We start from the raw sequence: 12,434 nt of genomic DNA on the forward strand, positions 1-12,434 counted from the left end.
TTTCTTTTTCCTTCCTCGGGCTTTTTTGCCCCCCCCCCCCCCCCCCCCCTTCCCCAGCCGGGCGCGGGAGGGCGGCGGCCCCCGGGGACAAATCATCCCCGCTCCCCCGGCCCGGTGACGGCTTCCTCCCGGGGAACTGGGAGTCCCCTCCCAGCTGGAGACAATAACGCTAAAAAAGAAAAGAAAAGGGAAAAGAAAACAATAAAAAAAAAAAACCTCTCTAAACTCTCCGCCGAACAAAACAGAAAAACCTCTGGATAACCACTCCTCTGGATAAGGAAAGTTCCGGCCCGTTCGCACTGTCCCGGGTGTCCCCAGCCTTAATTGTTCTGGGGGGGAATAAATAGCGGGGACGGGTGCGGGGCTGCGGCCGGGGTGCTCCGAGGCTCCGTTTGCCAGGGGGCTTCGAGCGGGGAGAGGTTCCCCCAGGGGTTTTTGGGGGCGGGTGCTGCCATGCCCTGGGGCCAGCTGAAGTTCAGGGAGCTGGGCGAGGAGGAGCCCACCCGGGAGGAAGAGAGCCTGGACGGGGTCAAGGCGCTGACGGCCAAGCTGAAGCTGCAGACGCGGAGACCCTCGTACCTGGAGTGGGAAGCCCGGGTGAGGGGGCAGCCTTGGCACAGCCGGACCCCCGGGGGGGCACGGGGAGCAGAGCAGGGCCCTGGGTGCCAAGAGGACCGGTGGGACGGTGGCATCTGTGGCTTTGCCACCGTGGAAGCGGCTCTGGAGTGGCTCAGGACGGAGCTGGTGAGTAGCTGAGGGCGGGGTGGGGGGCACGAGGGGTGGGCGAGGGCTGAGCCCCGAGGCAGGGAGGGGGCCGCGGGGCTGCCCCGTGCAGTGGGAGCGCTTGCAGCAGCGGTGGGACGTGCGAGGGCACTGCAGCCGCAGCACCGTGCTTTGCCCCGCTGCCCAGCGCAGGCGGCGTGCGTGGATTTTCGCAAAGCGCCCCGGCTCTGCGGTGCCGCAGCTCTGCCCGTGTCCCCCACACGGCACAGGGGTCACAGCTCTGACAGGGTCTGCGCTTGTCACCCGCTCCTGCCTGCTCTGCCGGTGGCACGGCCGCTATGGACATCACCAGTGTGGCACAGCTGCGGTGGCACAGGGGTGGCACGGGCAGCAACAACCCTGTGGGTGCAAACCCGCGGGCGTGAGCTTGCCCCGGGCTGTGACCCTGGCGCAGACCCCGTGCCAACCCCGGGGCCGCGTGCGTGGGCTCTGCGCTGACCCCAGGGCCGCGCGTGCCCGCGGTCCCCGGTGGGTTTGTGCCCTGGCCGAGCCCCAGCCCCACTGCCCCCCATCCCCGCTGACCCTTCGGCCGGTCCCGCTCCAGCCCTGACGCCCGTCTCGCCGCGCAGCGGGAGATGCAGGCTGCGGACCAGTGCCTGGCGCAGCAGCTGATGCGCCTGCGAGCGCGGCTGCACCGGCTGAAGGTGGAGCAGGCCTGCCACCAGCACAAGGAGATGCTGGACGACGCGACCTTCGGCCTCGAGGGCTGCGAGGAAGACTCGGATCTGCTCTGCAACATCCCGCCCAAGGCCGCCTTCTTGCTCTCCATGCCGCTCAAGCACATCGGCGTCACCCGCATGAACATCAACTCCCGGCGGTTCTCCCTCTGCTGAGCGCGGCGGGACCCCACGGACCGCTCGGCATCGAGCCCGGACCCGGACGGGAGCCTCGCGGGCACCCATGGGTGCATCCGGACCCGGTAGGGCTCAGACATCCCTCCCAAAATGACTGCAGAGCCGCTGCCGGGGCTGCGCTGCCTCGGGGCAGGCGGTGCTGAGCTGCGGTGCTGCCCCGCCGCAGTGGCGTCAGAAATGCCACCGTCCCCGTGGGGCACGGGGTGTTTTGGGGCACCCTGTCCCTAAGGATGGTGGGGTCAACCACAGTGCAGAGTGTGGGGAGCAGCCCTTGGAGGAGGAATAAAGGGAGGTGAAGGTGAAAGCTGATGTTTTTTCCCTTTTTTTCACGTGCGCTCAAGCACCTGCCTGCGCCTCCAGATGTGGCTCCTGGCCCTTCGTGGGGCACACGGGGGTGGCAGGAGGGACCACGCTGCCGTCGCCCCTTCCCCGGCTGCTCCCCGGGGCTCTGGCTCACAGAGCCGGTGGCTCCTCACCGCTTTCTGCTGCAGGACGGCGCTGTGCCGGGGGGACGGGGTCCTTGTTGCCAGCCCCTCCCCGGCTGGCCCTGGCAGCGGTGGGTGCTCGGGCTGCGCCGTGTCAGGAAGCGCTCATCGCCGAGCCGGCTGCGAGCGGAAGGGTTGTTTTTGGGGCTTGGGGCCGGGAGGTGCCGGTGGCCGTGCCGAGGGTTCGATGCCCCCGTCCTGCCCCATCTCCTGAGCTCCTGTGGCGGGAGCAGGAGGGACCCTGGCAGCAGGGCCAGCTGGGTGCCCTCGCTGGGGGGGTTGCTTTTGCCTTCCCCCTTCCTCCATCAGCACCAGAACCAAAAGAAGTTGCCGCTGGGGGACATGACTTTCACAAAACGCTTTTTTTTTGCCAGCAGTGCCAGGGAAGCTGTGGGGTGACCCAGGGACAATTTTGGGGGGGGCTGCTCCTCCTTCCCAGGGCAGCAGCAGGACACGGGGAGAACCCCATGAGCACCCCGAAGCTGCGGTGCACCCCCAGCACCTCGCTGGGGCACCCGTGGCGTTGGCAAGCACGATGGGAACGGGACTGCGCGGCTGCCCCCGGGAAATGTCCCTGCCAGGGTGGATGCCGCGTCCGGTGCCGCCACCACCGTGACCCCCCAGCTGCCGCAGCCCCCCCCCAGGCACATTTGGGCTTCCTGCTTGTGCCTCCACAGAGCAGGCGGCAGGTACCTGCGGCTTCATGTTTGATCACAGAAGCCAAGACAATAGCGTTGTGGTTGCTCTGCTCTGAGCTGTCTCCAAAAAACACAGGGCTGGCAGCGTGGCCGGGGCGCGTGTCCCCCCTGCTTCAGCCACTGTCACCGCAGCTCTCGTGGTGCCAGGGTTTGGGGTGACCCAATGGTGACGGCCAAAGCGGGGGCTGCGGGGTGCAGGATGGGTGCCTGGGGTCCGGCGGGGTCAAGGGCGAGTGGTGCAGGGCCCCGTCAGCCTGCTCGCGCTGAGCGCCGGAAACGGGCCGGGTCAGGTGAGCGGGGCACTCGGCTCGCCGCGGGTGACAAACCGCTGCCCATCGCTGACACCCCAGGGTGCAGCACCTCTCCCAGCCCCGGGACCCCGCCGGCCGAGGGGCTCAGCATCCCCTCGCCCAGCTGCTCCCTGGGGATTGGTGGTGGGGGTCAGTCGGAGCAGGGACTCCCGTGCCAGGATGGCAGGAAGCCATCGGGGTTTGTCACCAGCGCTTGCGGTCGTGCGCGAGCTGTGAACCAGCTTCTCTAGAGTTTGCTCATGAGGCAGGAAACCAGGGCAGGCAGCGAGCGAGAGCGAGCGGCGGCGGCGGGCAGCGCACGCGCCCGTGCGCGGGGGGCTCGGCTCTGCTCCCCGGAGGGGTCACCACGCTCCGGCCGGCCATGGAGAGGACGTGAGCGGGGACGGCACCTTCGCTCGTGCTGCCGGGCCATGGGAGTCTGAGAGCGGCTGGCCCTCGCCTCGCTGCCAACAGGTAACGGCGACCTGGGGCGAGAGGGTTTGCGCCCTCCGGACGGGAGCTGTGGGCCCACCTGGTGCCTGCGGAGGGCGGGCATCCCGTTGCACTCCCCGAGGCGGCCCCTCAGGGGATGGAAATGGGGGTTTCGGCTCATTGCTGCGGGGCGATGCGAGCGCTGCTGCCCGGCGAGGGATGAGGGGAGCAGGGCTGCGCTCCCCCTTCCTCAGTTGGGGTGAAGCCGCTGTCCCGATGCCCTCTGCCCACCTGGGGGGCCTGGCGGGGTGGGAGCGCTGCCCCTCGAGGGGCTCTCCCCCAGCCCCCATTTCCAGGGCAAAGGGGGGGTTTTGTCCCCATGGCTGGGCTCTCGCCTGCCCAGCTGTGGGCGAGAGCGCATTGCGGGCAGGCAGCAGTTCAGTGCTGGCCCGTGGGGGTCCGCTGCCCAGTTTGGGGGGTTCAGACGCCGAGGTACGCCTGGTTTTGGTGCCGTCTTGGGGCAAACGCCTCCCCGCTGCAATGGCAGCCTTGGGGCCGTGGTCCTCGCGTCTCTGCAGGGCTGAGCGTCCAGCTGGGTCCCCGCTGGCCGGAGGACGTCCGGAACGCCCCGGTCAGCCTCGAGGAGCATCAGGGACGGGGTCAGCCCAGCCCTCCTCACGCCCGCCCACGCTGACGAACAAAACTCATCGGCCCTGGCCGGAGAAGCGTGTGCGGAAGGGCCGGCACGGGGCAGCTCCTCCGGCAAGAGCCGGGGGTCCAGACACGCTCGGACAAAGCACATACGTGGGTGTGCAAGGACACACGTGCACACTCGTGCACGCGCGCAGACACCTTCCCGGGGACACGGCGAGGCACGGGGCAGGGGCGCCTACACATCCCTGCCAGGCAGCCTTGGCAGGAGAAATTCGGTTGCACAGATGCAGTCACAAAAGCCGACTTCAAACGCCCCGTGTCGCCGGCGCGGCCCTGGCCCCGCGCAGGTGGAACGGCTGCTCGGTGGAAATTACGCTGCGGCTTGAGTACATGAGAGAGAGAGAAAAAAAAAAAAAAAAGGCACAATAGCAGCACCTCCCTCCCCACCCTGGCTTTGTGCAGGGAGGAAAAAACACCTCCTGGCACCCTCGCTGTCAGTAGAGGTGTTTGAAGGGCTGCGGGCGGGTTTGGGAGAGCGGGGGGCTTCTCTGCGGGGCCAGGGTTGTGCCTGGGGCCGGGTGGGGGCTTTGCCTGCTCCTCCTGCCTGTGGCCAGGGCACCGTGGCGCGGCCGAGCCGCTTTTCGGGTGCCAAAGCGTGTTCCCAAATAGGCGTCACCGCCAGCTGCCCTGGCTCTGGGCATCCCAGGGCGGCACCGAGGGGAGGGTCCCCTCCGCATCCCTGCCGTCGATGCTGAAACAGCTGCGCTGACCCCGTCCTCGAGGGAGGGGGCTCCTGGTCTGCAAAATCTGGGGGTCCTGGCCGGCAATGGGCTCTGATGGCTGGGGCTGGCAGCACCCTGGGGGACCCCGCACCCTTCCCGGGGACCCCCTGCGAGGCTCCTTCCCTGTGTGCCCACTCAAACGAAGCCCCCGCTGCCACACCCTCCTCAGCATCGCGGAGCGAGGCGGATTTTGGTGAGTGCTTGTGAAAACAGAGCCGCGCAATGGCTCCCGGGTAGGAAACCGAGGAGAAAACGATGCTGGCGGCCAGCATCTCCCAGCTGAGCGGCCTCCGGGGCTCAGCCGGCTCGCCGGGGGCCCGGCTCGCTGCGGGGTACGGTGGGGACGGGGACCCTCGCAGCTGCACCGCCTCGCTGCCAGATAAGAGCTCCCACTCGGCGTTTGCAGGCGCGGCCGCTGATTTTGGGTGCCGGGGCAGAGACACCTGGGCTGGCTGCCGGCAGCGCGGGGCTCCCAGCCCTGCCGTTGGCACCCGGCGCCTGCGGAAACTGCGCCATGGCCCCCAGAGAGCCCCCAGCGCTGCTGGGCAGAGCCTGGAAAGAGGATTTGGGGGCCAGATCCCGGTGGAGATAAATCCCAGAGGTGTAGGCGTGGGGATTCTGCGGAAGAGCTTTTTTCCAGGGCCGTGGGCCGCCATTTCCATGTGACGCACTGCCGGCCCTCCCGGTTCCGCGCCGCGCTCGGCTTCGGCAGGGAGGCGAGAGCCGCCCGGGTGGTTTGCAGAGCCCACGCGACACTCGTGGCATCGCTGCCAGGCTGCCCACGTCGCCGTGCCGGGGACCCCCGGGTGCAGCCCCCCGCGCCGGTTTGGCACCGCCGTGGGCAGGGCTGGTGCTCGAGGCTGGGGGATTCTTGGTGTTTCAGGGTGATCTGCTGAGGGCGAGGGGTCCCGGGACGGGGGTTGAAAGGACATCCCCGGTGCAGGAGAGGCAAGAGCACAGCGGCGGGGCCGAACACGCGGGGGGAGGCCTATGAGAGCCTCAGGGAGAAGGAAATGGGAGGCCACGCAGCGTGGGTGAGGAGCGTCCGCATCCGCCTCCAACCCCAGGAGCCGCTTTCGGGGCCGGGGAGGTGCCCGGTCCAGCCAAAGCTGGTGAAACGCAGGCGTTGCGGGGCCGTCTCCATTGCTAACGGGACGGTCACGATGGGATGGTTACCGAGGTGGGATCTCCCCAGGGGGACGGAGCCGGTGATGGAGGCAACACCGGGCTGTGCTGGCAGCTCTGGGAGCCTCAGGCTGGGGACTAATTGCCTTCAGCGTTTTTAATTAACAAAGCTAGAACAAAATTAGGAGGAAACGTGGCTGGTGGCAGAGTCAGGGGATGCCCCCAGTTCAGCAGAGGACCTGGGGAGCGTGCAGGACGAGCCGTGCGACGCGGGCAGCCGGACGGATGTGGGGATGGGGATGTGCTGGGGCGGGAGGAGAGGCAAGGCTGGGGCTGGGGGTGCGAAGGCTTCCCTCATCGCCCCTCGTCGCCCTGCAGCCACCATGGGCTGCTGCTGCAGCTCGGACTACGACGAGGACTGGATCGAGAACATCGACATCTGTGAGCACTGCAATTATCCCATCGAGCCCGACAGCAAGCACCAGGTGAGGAAGGGGGCGAGTGGAACCCCCTCTCCCCCATCCTGGTGGCCAAATGCCTCCGGAAGGTGGCCATGGGATGGCCAAACCCCAAAAATGGGAGGGCTCACGGGGCTCCTCATCCCCTGGCAGAGGCTGATCCGCAATGGCTCCGAGGTGCAAGACCCTCTGGTTTCCTACGAGGCCACGTCTCCGCCGTGCTCCCCGCTGCAAGGTAAGGTCTGGCCGCAGCAGGGGCCCCCCGCAGTGGACCCCCCCACCCCACCCCGCAGCTGACCCCCCCCCCCGCCCCTCTGCCTGTCCTCCCAGATAAGCTGGTGGTGGCCCTGTACAGCTACGAGCCCAAGCACGACGGGGACCTGGGGCTGCGGAAGGGCGAGAAGCTCCGCGTCCTGGAAGAGTGAGCGAGCGCCGGCGGCATCCTAGCACCCGCGCCGGCGTGACCCTGCAGCTCCCCGGCCGGCATCACGGGGCTGCCGGGGGGGGGTCCCTGCGGGGTCCCGGCAGCCGGGGTGGGGTCTCACCTCGCTGTGTCCTTGCAGGAGCGGGGAGTGGTGGAAGGCGCAGTCGCTCACCACCGGCCAAGTGGGTTTGATCCCCTGCAACTTCGTGGCCATGGTGAACAGCCTGGAGCCCGAGCTGTGAGTAGGGGCTGAGGCGGAGCCGCGCCCCGGCAGGAGCCCTGCCAGCGGGGAGGGAAGGGAAGGTGCCAGGAGCATCCCCCGAAGCGCTGGTGGGGGAAGGCGGCCTGAGCCCCGCAGCCCTAACCCTGCCCCGTGTCCCCAGGTGGTTCTTTAAAAACATCAGCCGCAAGGACGCAGAGCGGCAGCTCCTGGCGTCGGGAAACACGCACGGCTCCTTCCTCATCCGGGAGAGCGAGACCTCCAAAGGTGCCGTCCCGCGGCCCCTCCTGCCGCGGGAACTGGGAAAGGCGCTGGGAAGCACGGGAGGAGTCCTGGGGTCCCGCGCTCACTCGGCCCCCCGTCTCCCCAGGCTCCTACTCGCTGTCGGTGAGGGACTTCGACCAGAACCAGGGTGAAACGGTGAAGCACTACAAGATCCGCAACATGGACAACGGGGGGTACTACATCTCCCCCCGCGTCACCTTCAGCAGCTTGCACGAGCTGGTGCAGTATTACACACGTACGTACCACCGCCCGGGGGCTGGGGGGCCACCAGTGGCCCAGGGGCTGGCGGGGATGGGACGGCATGGGATGGGACAGGACGGGATGGGGATGGGGACGGGATGGGGATGGGACGGGATGGGGATGGGATGGGACAAGATGGGACGGGACGAGATGGGACGGGACGAGATGGGATGGGATGGGGACGGGATGGGGATGGGATGGGATGGGGACGGGATGGGGATGGGATGGGACGGGATGAGATGGGAAGGGACGAGATGGGACGGGACGAGATGGGACGGGACGAGATGGGAAGGGATGGGATGGGATGGGATGGGGACGGGATGGGGATGGGATGGGATGGGATGGGGACGGGATGGGATAGGATGGGATGGGGATGGGGACGGGATGGGGACGGGACGGGATGGGATGGGATGGGGATGGGATGGGGACGGGACGGGATGGGATGGGATGGGATGGGGCGGGATGGGATAGGAAGGGATGGGATGGGGATAGGAAGGGATGGGAAGGGATGGGATGGGATGGGATGGGGGCGGGATGGGATGGGGATGGGGACGGGATGGGGACGGGACGGGATGGGATGGGATGGGGATGGGATGGGGACGGGACGGGATGGGATGGGATGGGATGGGGCGGGATGGGATAGGAAGGGATGGGATGGGGATAGGAAGGGATGGGAAGGGATGGGATGGGATGGGATGGGATGGGATGGGATGGGATGGGACGGGATGAGCAGGACACGCTGCTGCCTGTGCTCCAGCACAGTCATGACCTTGCGCTGGGCACCCTGTGCCCTCTGCCTGCATTGACGCTGGCCCTGCCTGCCCCTGCGCCGCAGAAAACTCCGATGGGCTGTGCACCCGCCTCGGCAAGCCCTGCCGGACACAGAAGCCGCAGAAGCCGTGGTGGCAGGACGAGTGGGAGGTGCCGCGGGAGTCACTGAAGCTGGTGGAGAAGCTGGGAGCGGGGCAGTTTGGAGAAGTCTGGATGGGTGAGTCAGGGCGAAACTGGGGCGCTTCCTCCCGGGTGAGGGCACTGGTGCGGGCAGCGTCAGCCCCGTGGCGTCCTCAGCGCGGGGAGGGCTGCAGCCGGGGTCCCGCATGGAGCAGCCAGCACAGCCGCAAGCGTGGGATTTGGCTTTTCACAAGGGCTCTGGGAGACGGGAGAAAACCAGCAGACAGAGCAGCCCGGGGTGGCTCTGGTTTAGGCAGAGCAGCCCGAGCTTCCCTGCTCTCCCCTCCCTGGCCACCCGGACCCCTGCACCGCTGCCAGGACGGGCTGTCAGGGGGCTGTGCCGTGCCCTCGCCGTGCGAGCAGCTGCCAGCTTTGGCGTGGCCCCGCACGGGAAGCTGCCCTTGCTGTGGCCGCCACCACGCTGCGACCCAGCCACACAAGCACCTCCTGCTCCCCGGCTGCGCTGGGGCCGCTCCGCTCCCCTCCATGCTGTCCCGCAGTCGGTCCCTGCCTTGCTCCTGCGGGTGCTGGCCATCCCAAGAAGTACCCAGCAGGAGCCAGGCTTCGGCGTCGCTGCGTGGCTGCCCTGGCCAGCACTCCAGTTCGAAGCCCAGCAGCCAACAGTTTCCCTTCCTTCTGGTGGCTGAAAGCCACCGGTAAAAATATCTGCTGGTGGCTTAAAATGTGGTTACAGATTTTTGCCCAGGAGGTGGCCAGCACGGAGCTGTGATCGTCTCCCAAAAACACTCCTCCAGGGCGTGAGGGTCCTCCGCCCGCCGCCAGCCAGCCTTTCCAATCTCCAGCACCTCTCGCCTGTGCGGAGTCGGGCTGGGATGCTCTAGATCCACAGCGCAGCCCCACGCCTGCCTCCTCGGCTGGCACCGCCACTGCCACGCATCCCCGGCCGTGCCCGGTGACGGGCTCCCTCTGCCCCGTCACGCTCCGCCGCCCATCTCTCCGCAGGTTTCTACAACGGCCACACCAAGGTGGCCATCAAAAACCTGAAGCAGGGCAGCATGTCGCCCAGCGCCTTCCTGGCGGAGGCCAACCTGATGAAGAACCTGCAGCACCCGCGGCTGGTGCGGCTCTACGCCGTGGTGACCAAGGAGCCCATCTACATCATCACCGAGTACATGGAGAAGGGTGAGGGCACGGGGGCGCTGCCCACCGTGGGCGGGGGCAGCCGGGGGCACTGAAGAGCCGTGGTCCCTTCGGCTCCCAGCTGCTCCCTTCCACGTGTGTCCTGCGCCCCACCTTTGCCTCACCGCTCCCCCACCAGCTGCGAGCTCGGGGCTCAGGCCTGGCAAGGGGGACCTTGTAGGCAGGGTGGTCTCCTGCCCACCCCCTCCTGCCCGCCCTTCTGGGGGCTGCCAGCTGCCCAGCCCCACTTTCGGTGTTGCAGCGGGGGACAGCGCCCCGGCGACCCCACCGTCGCGATGCTCAGCCCCAGGAGACGCCGGGGAGCGAGGCAGCGCGCGTACGTGCTGCTGAGACCTGCCGCCTTCGTTGCAGGCAGCCTCGTGGACTTCCTCAAAACCTCGGAAGGAGTCAAGCTCAGCATCAACAAACTGCTGGACATGGCTGCGCAGGTGAGGGGGCCGGGGCCGCGGGGCCGGGGCCGCCCCGCTCGGGCGGGCGCCCGTTAACGGCGATGACTCCGAACCGCAGATCGCGGAAGGCATGGCCTTTATCGAGGCCAAGAACTACATCCACCGCGACCTGCGGGCTGCCAACATCCTCGTGTCGGAAACCCTGGGCTGCAAAATCGCCGACTTCGGGCTGGCTCGCCTCATCGAGGACAACGAGTACACGGCTCGCGAGGGTGCGTCCCCCCCCCGCCGGGCCTCGCTCAGGGTGAAACCCCCACCCACCCCAGCATTTTGGGGGTCCTGGCAGCGCCCCGGGACCCGCAGGGCTGCGTACAGCCCCTGGCGAGGGGAGTGGGGGGGTGCAGAGGTCCTTCTCCCCCCTCCGTCTCTCTTCCCCCCAGCTGGAGGGGGGGCTGCAGGACCTCACATACCCATCCGACCCCACTTTTGGCGGGGTGACAGCCCTATCTGGCGGCTACCGCAGGAACAGACGCGCTGGCCCGCTGCAGGGGTGCTGGCCCACCCCGGGGGGCTCCGTAGCCAGCCAGGCGGTGGGGGCTGGCGTGGGAGGGGCCGGCTGACACCAAACCCAGCTCAGAGGGGGACAGAGGCTGGCTCGGGGTTGGCACATCAGGTTACACAAGGAGGAATGTTTCCAGCTCAAACCATAACGTTTTATTTTCTCCCCTCCTGCCGGTTTTCAGGGGCCAAATTCCCCATTAAGTGGACGGCGCCGGAGGCCATCAATTACGGGACGTTTACCATCAAGTCCGATGTCTGGTCATTCGGCATCCTGCTGACGGAGATCGTCACGTACGGCCGGATCCCGTATCCAGGTCAGGATTTCCCAGCAGCTGCGCAGCTGCAGGGTTGTGCACCCACGCAAGCGCACACGCGGGAGTGTGTGCATGCACTCCCGCACGCACGCATGCACGCGCCCCAGCCGCCCCATCTGGCCCCCCGTCCCTGGTTCGACCGCTTCCCCTGGCACACGGCCAGCCACGTGTGCCCAAAACCCACTGGGGGGTTTCGGAGGCGTTGAAAGGGGAAGGAAGCATCCCCGTGGGATTTGCCAACGTTAGGGTGCTGCTCGCGACGCGGGGGTGACCCAAACTCAGCGCCGTGCGCGTTGTCCTCGCAGGGATGACCAACCCCGAGGTGATACAGAACCTGGAGCGCGGCTACCGCATGCCGCAGCCGGACAACTGCCCGCAGGAGCTGTACGAACTGATGATGCAGTGCTGGAAGGAGAGCCCCGAGGAACGTCCCACCTTCGAGTACATGAAGAGCGTGCTGGAAGACTTCTTCACCGCCACCGAGGGCCAGTACCAGCAGCAGCCGTGAGGTGCCGAGCAGCGGCTGGGGCCCCCTCGCGTTGGGGTGCCCGGGGGCGCCAGGTCCCCACAGACTCTGTACACATCGCCTTGGAGCCGTGGTGAACACTGCCTGGACCTCGGCGGTAAAGATTTGAAGCGCTTCAGATGTTCGGAGCAGCAGATCTCACCCCACCACACCCCCCCGAAGAAGGCGACGGACGGCCAAAGCCAACAAGTGACTCCAAGGAGCGGAGGGCTGGCGTGGGGGGGCTCCAGTGGAGCCGTGCAGAACCTGATGGGTGCCCACCATGAGCTGGGCGCAGACCCAGGCTCCGGGCCCACGCGGGGCTGCCCGGGGCCCACGCCAGCCCCTCACCCCGCTCCAGCTGGGCCTCGCTGCCTCCTTCACCCCCAGCGACGGCAGCTGCCCCCCCTGCAAGCGATGGCCACCCAAGCCCTTGGCCATGGGACACTCTTTCTCCCCCCACGGTGCCGGCAGGATCTTGTCCTGTCACCGCCGTTGCGTTTTGGGGAAATAAAGGCCCTTCCACCGGCGGCTGGCCGCGGGGCCTCGCTGCGGCCAGGCCGCCATGGGGCAAACGGGGTGATGGCCTCAGGGGATGGACCCCCCCATCACACCAAGCCCACCCCAGGGTGCTGCCGGGGGCCCAAGGGCCCTCTGACACCGACCCCGACTCTGTGAGGCCCCCACGGCCCCGCTCTCACCGGACAAACGGCGGCCTGGGAGCCGGTGGAGGCCTCTACCGTGTGGTCGTCCCCCCCCTGCTCCCCAAGGATGGTTCAGCCCCACCTGGGGTTTTCCCCCCCTACCCCCCGCGAATGGTTCC

The 12,434-nt window shown here is 67.8% G+C and overlaps 2 protein-coding genes across 2 annotated transcripts; both read left to right on the top strand.

Moving 5' to 3' along the window:
- Positions 1 to 386: 386 nt before the first annotated feature.
- On the top strand, positions 387 to 1,919 carry FAM167B (family with sequence similarity 167 member B). Its single transcript, XM_086765294.1, has 2 exons — positions 387 to 744; positions 1,353 to 1,919. The coding sequence occupies exons 1-2, from the start codon at positions 454 to 456 to the stop codon at positions 1,614 to 1,616; spliced, it is 555 nt and encodes a 184-aa protein (XP_086621420.1). The 5' UTR covers positions 387 to 453; the 3' UTR covers positions 1,617 to 1,919.
- Positions 1,920 to 3,444: 1,525 nt separating this feature from the next.
- On the top strand, positions 3,445 to 11,993 carry LCK (LCK proto-oncogene, Src family tyrosine kinase). The gene is made up of 13 exons (XM_086765290.1): positions 3,445 to 3,584; positions 6,482 to 6,588; positions 6,715 to 6,796; positions 6,892 to 6,982; positions 7,125 to 7,223; positions 7,369 to 7,472; positions 7,576 to 7,725; positions 8,566 to 8,718; positions 9,645 to 9,824; positions 10,194 to 10,270; positions 10,350 to 10,503; positions 10,975 to 11,106; positions 11,412 to 11,993. The coding sequence occupies exons 2-13, from the start codon at positions 6,487 to 6,489 to the stop codon at positions 11,612 to 11,614; spliced, it is 1,527 nt and encodes a 508-aa protein (XP_086621416.1). The 5' UTR covers positions 3,445 to 3,584; positions 6,482 to 6,486; the 3' UTR covers positions 11,615 to 11,993.
- Positions 11,994 to 12,434: the final 441 nt, after the last annotated feature.

This window comes from Chlamydotis macqueenii, chromosome 22, assembly GCF_036417535.1.
Source record: "Chlamydotis macqueenii isolate bChlMac1 chromosome 22, bChlMac1.mat, whole genome shotgun sequence".
NCBI lineage: Eukaryota > Metazoa > Chordata > Aves > Otidiformes > Otididae > Chlamydotis > Chlamydotis macqueenii.

Coding starts and splice junctions, on each gene's coding strand:
- LCK (XM_086765290.1), top strand. CDS start 6,487: ATGGGCTGCTGCTGCAGCTCGGACTACGACGAGGACTGGATCGAGAAC. Junction 7,224..7,368: donor AACAGCCTGGAGCCCGAGCT/GTGAGTAGGGGC, acceptor CCGTGTCCCCAG/GTGGTTCTTTAAAAACATCA. Junction 11,107..11,411: donor CGGCCGGATCCCGTATCCAG/GTCAGGATTTCC, acceptor TTGTCCTCGCAG/GGATGACCAACCCCGAGGTG.
- FAM167B (XM_086765294.1), top strand. CDS start 454: ATGCCCTGGGGCCAGCTGAAGTTCAGGGAGCTGGGCGAGGAGGAGCCC. Junction 745..1,352: donor AGTGGCTCAGGACGGAGCTG/GTGAGTAGCTGA, acceptor CTCGCCGCGCAG/CGGGAGATGCAGGCTGCGGA.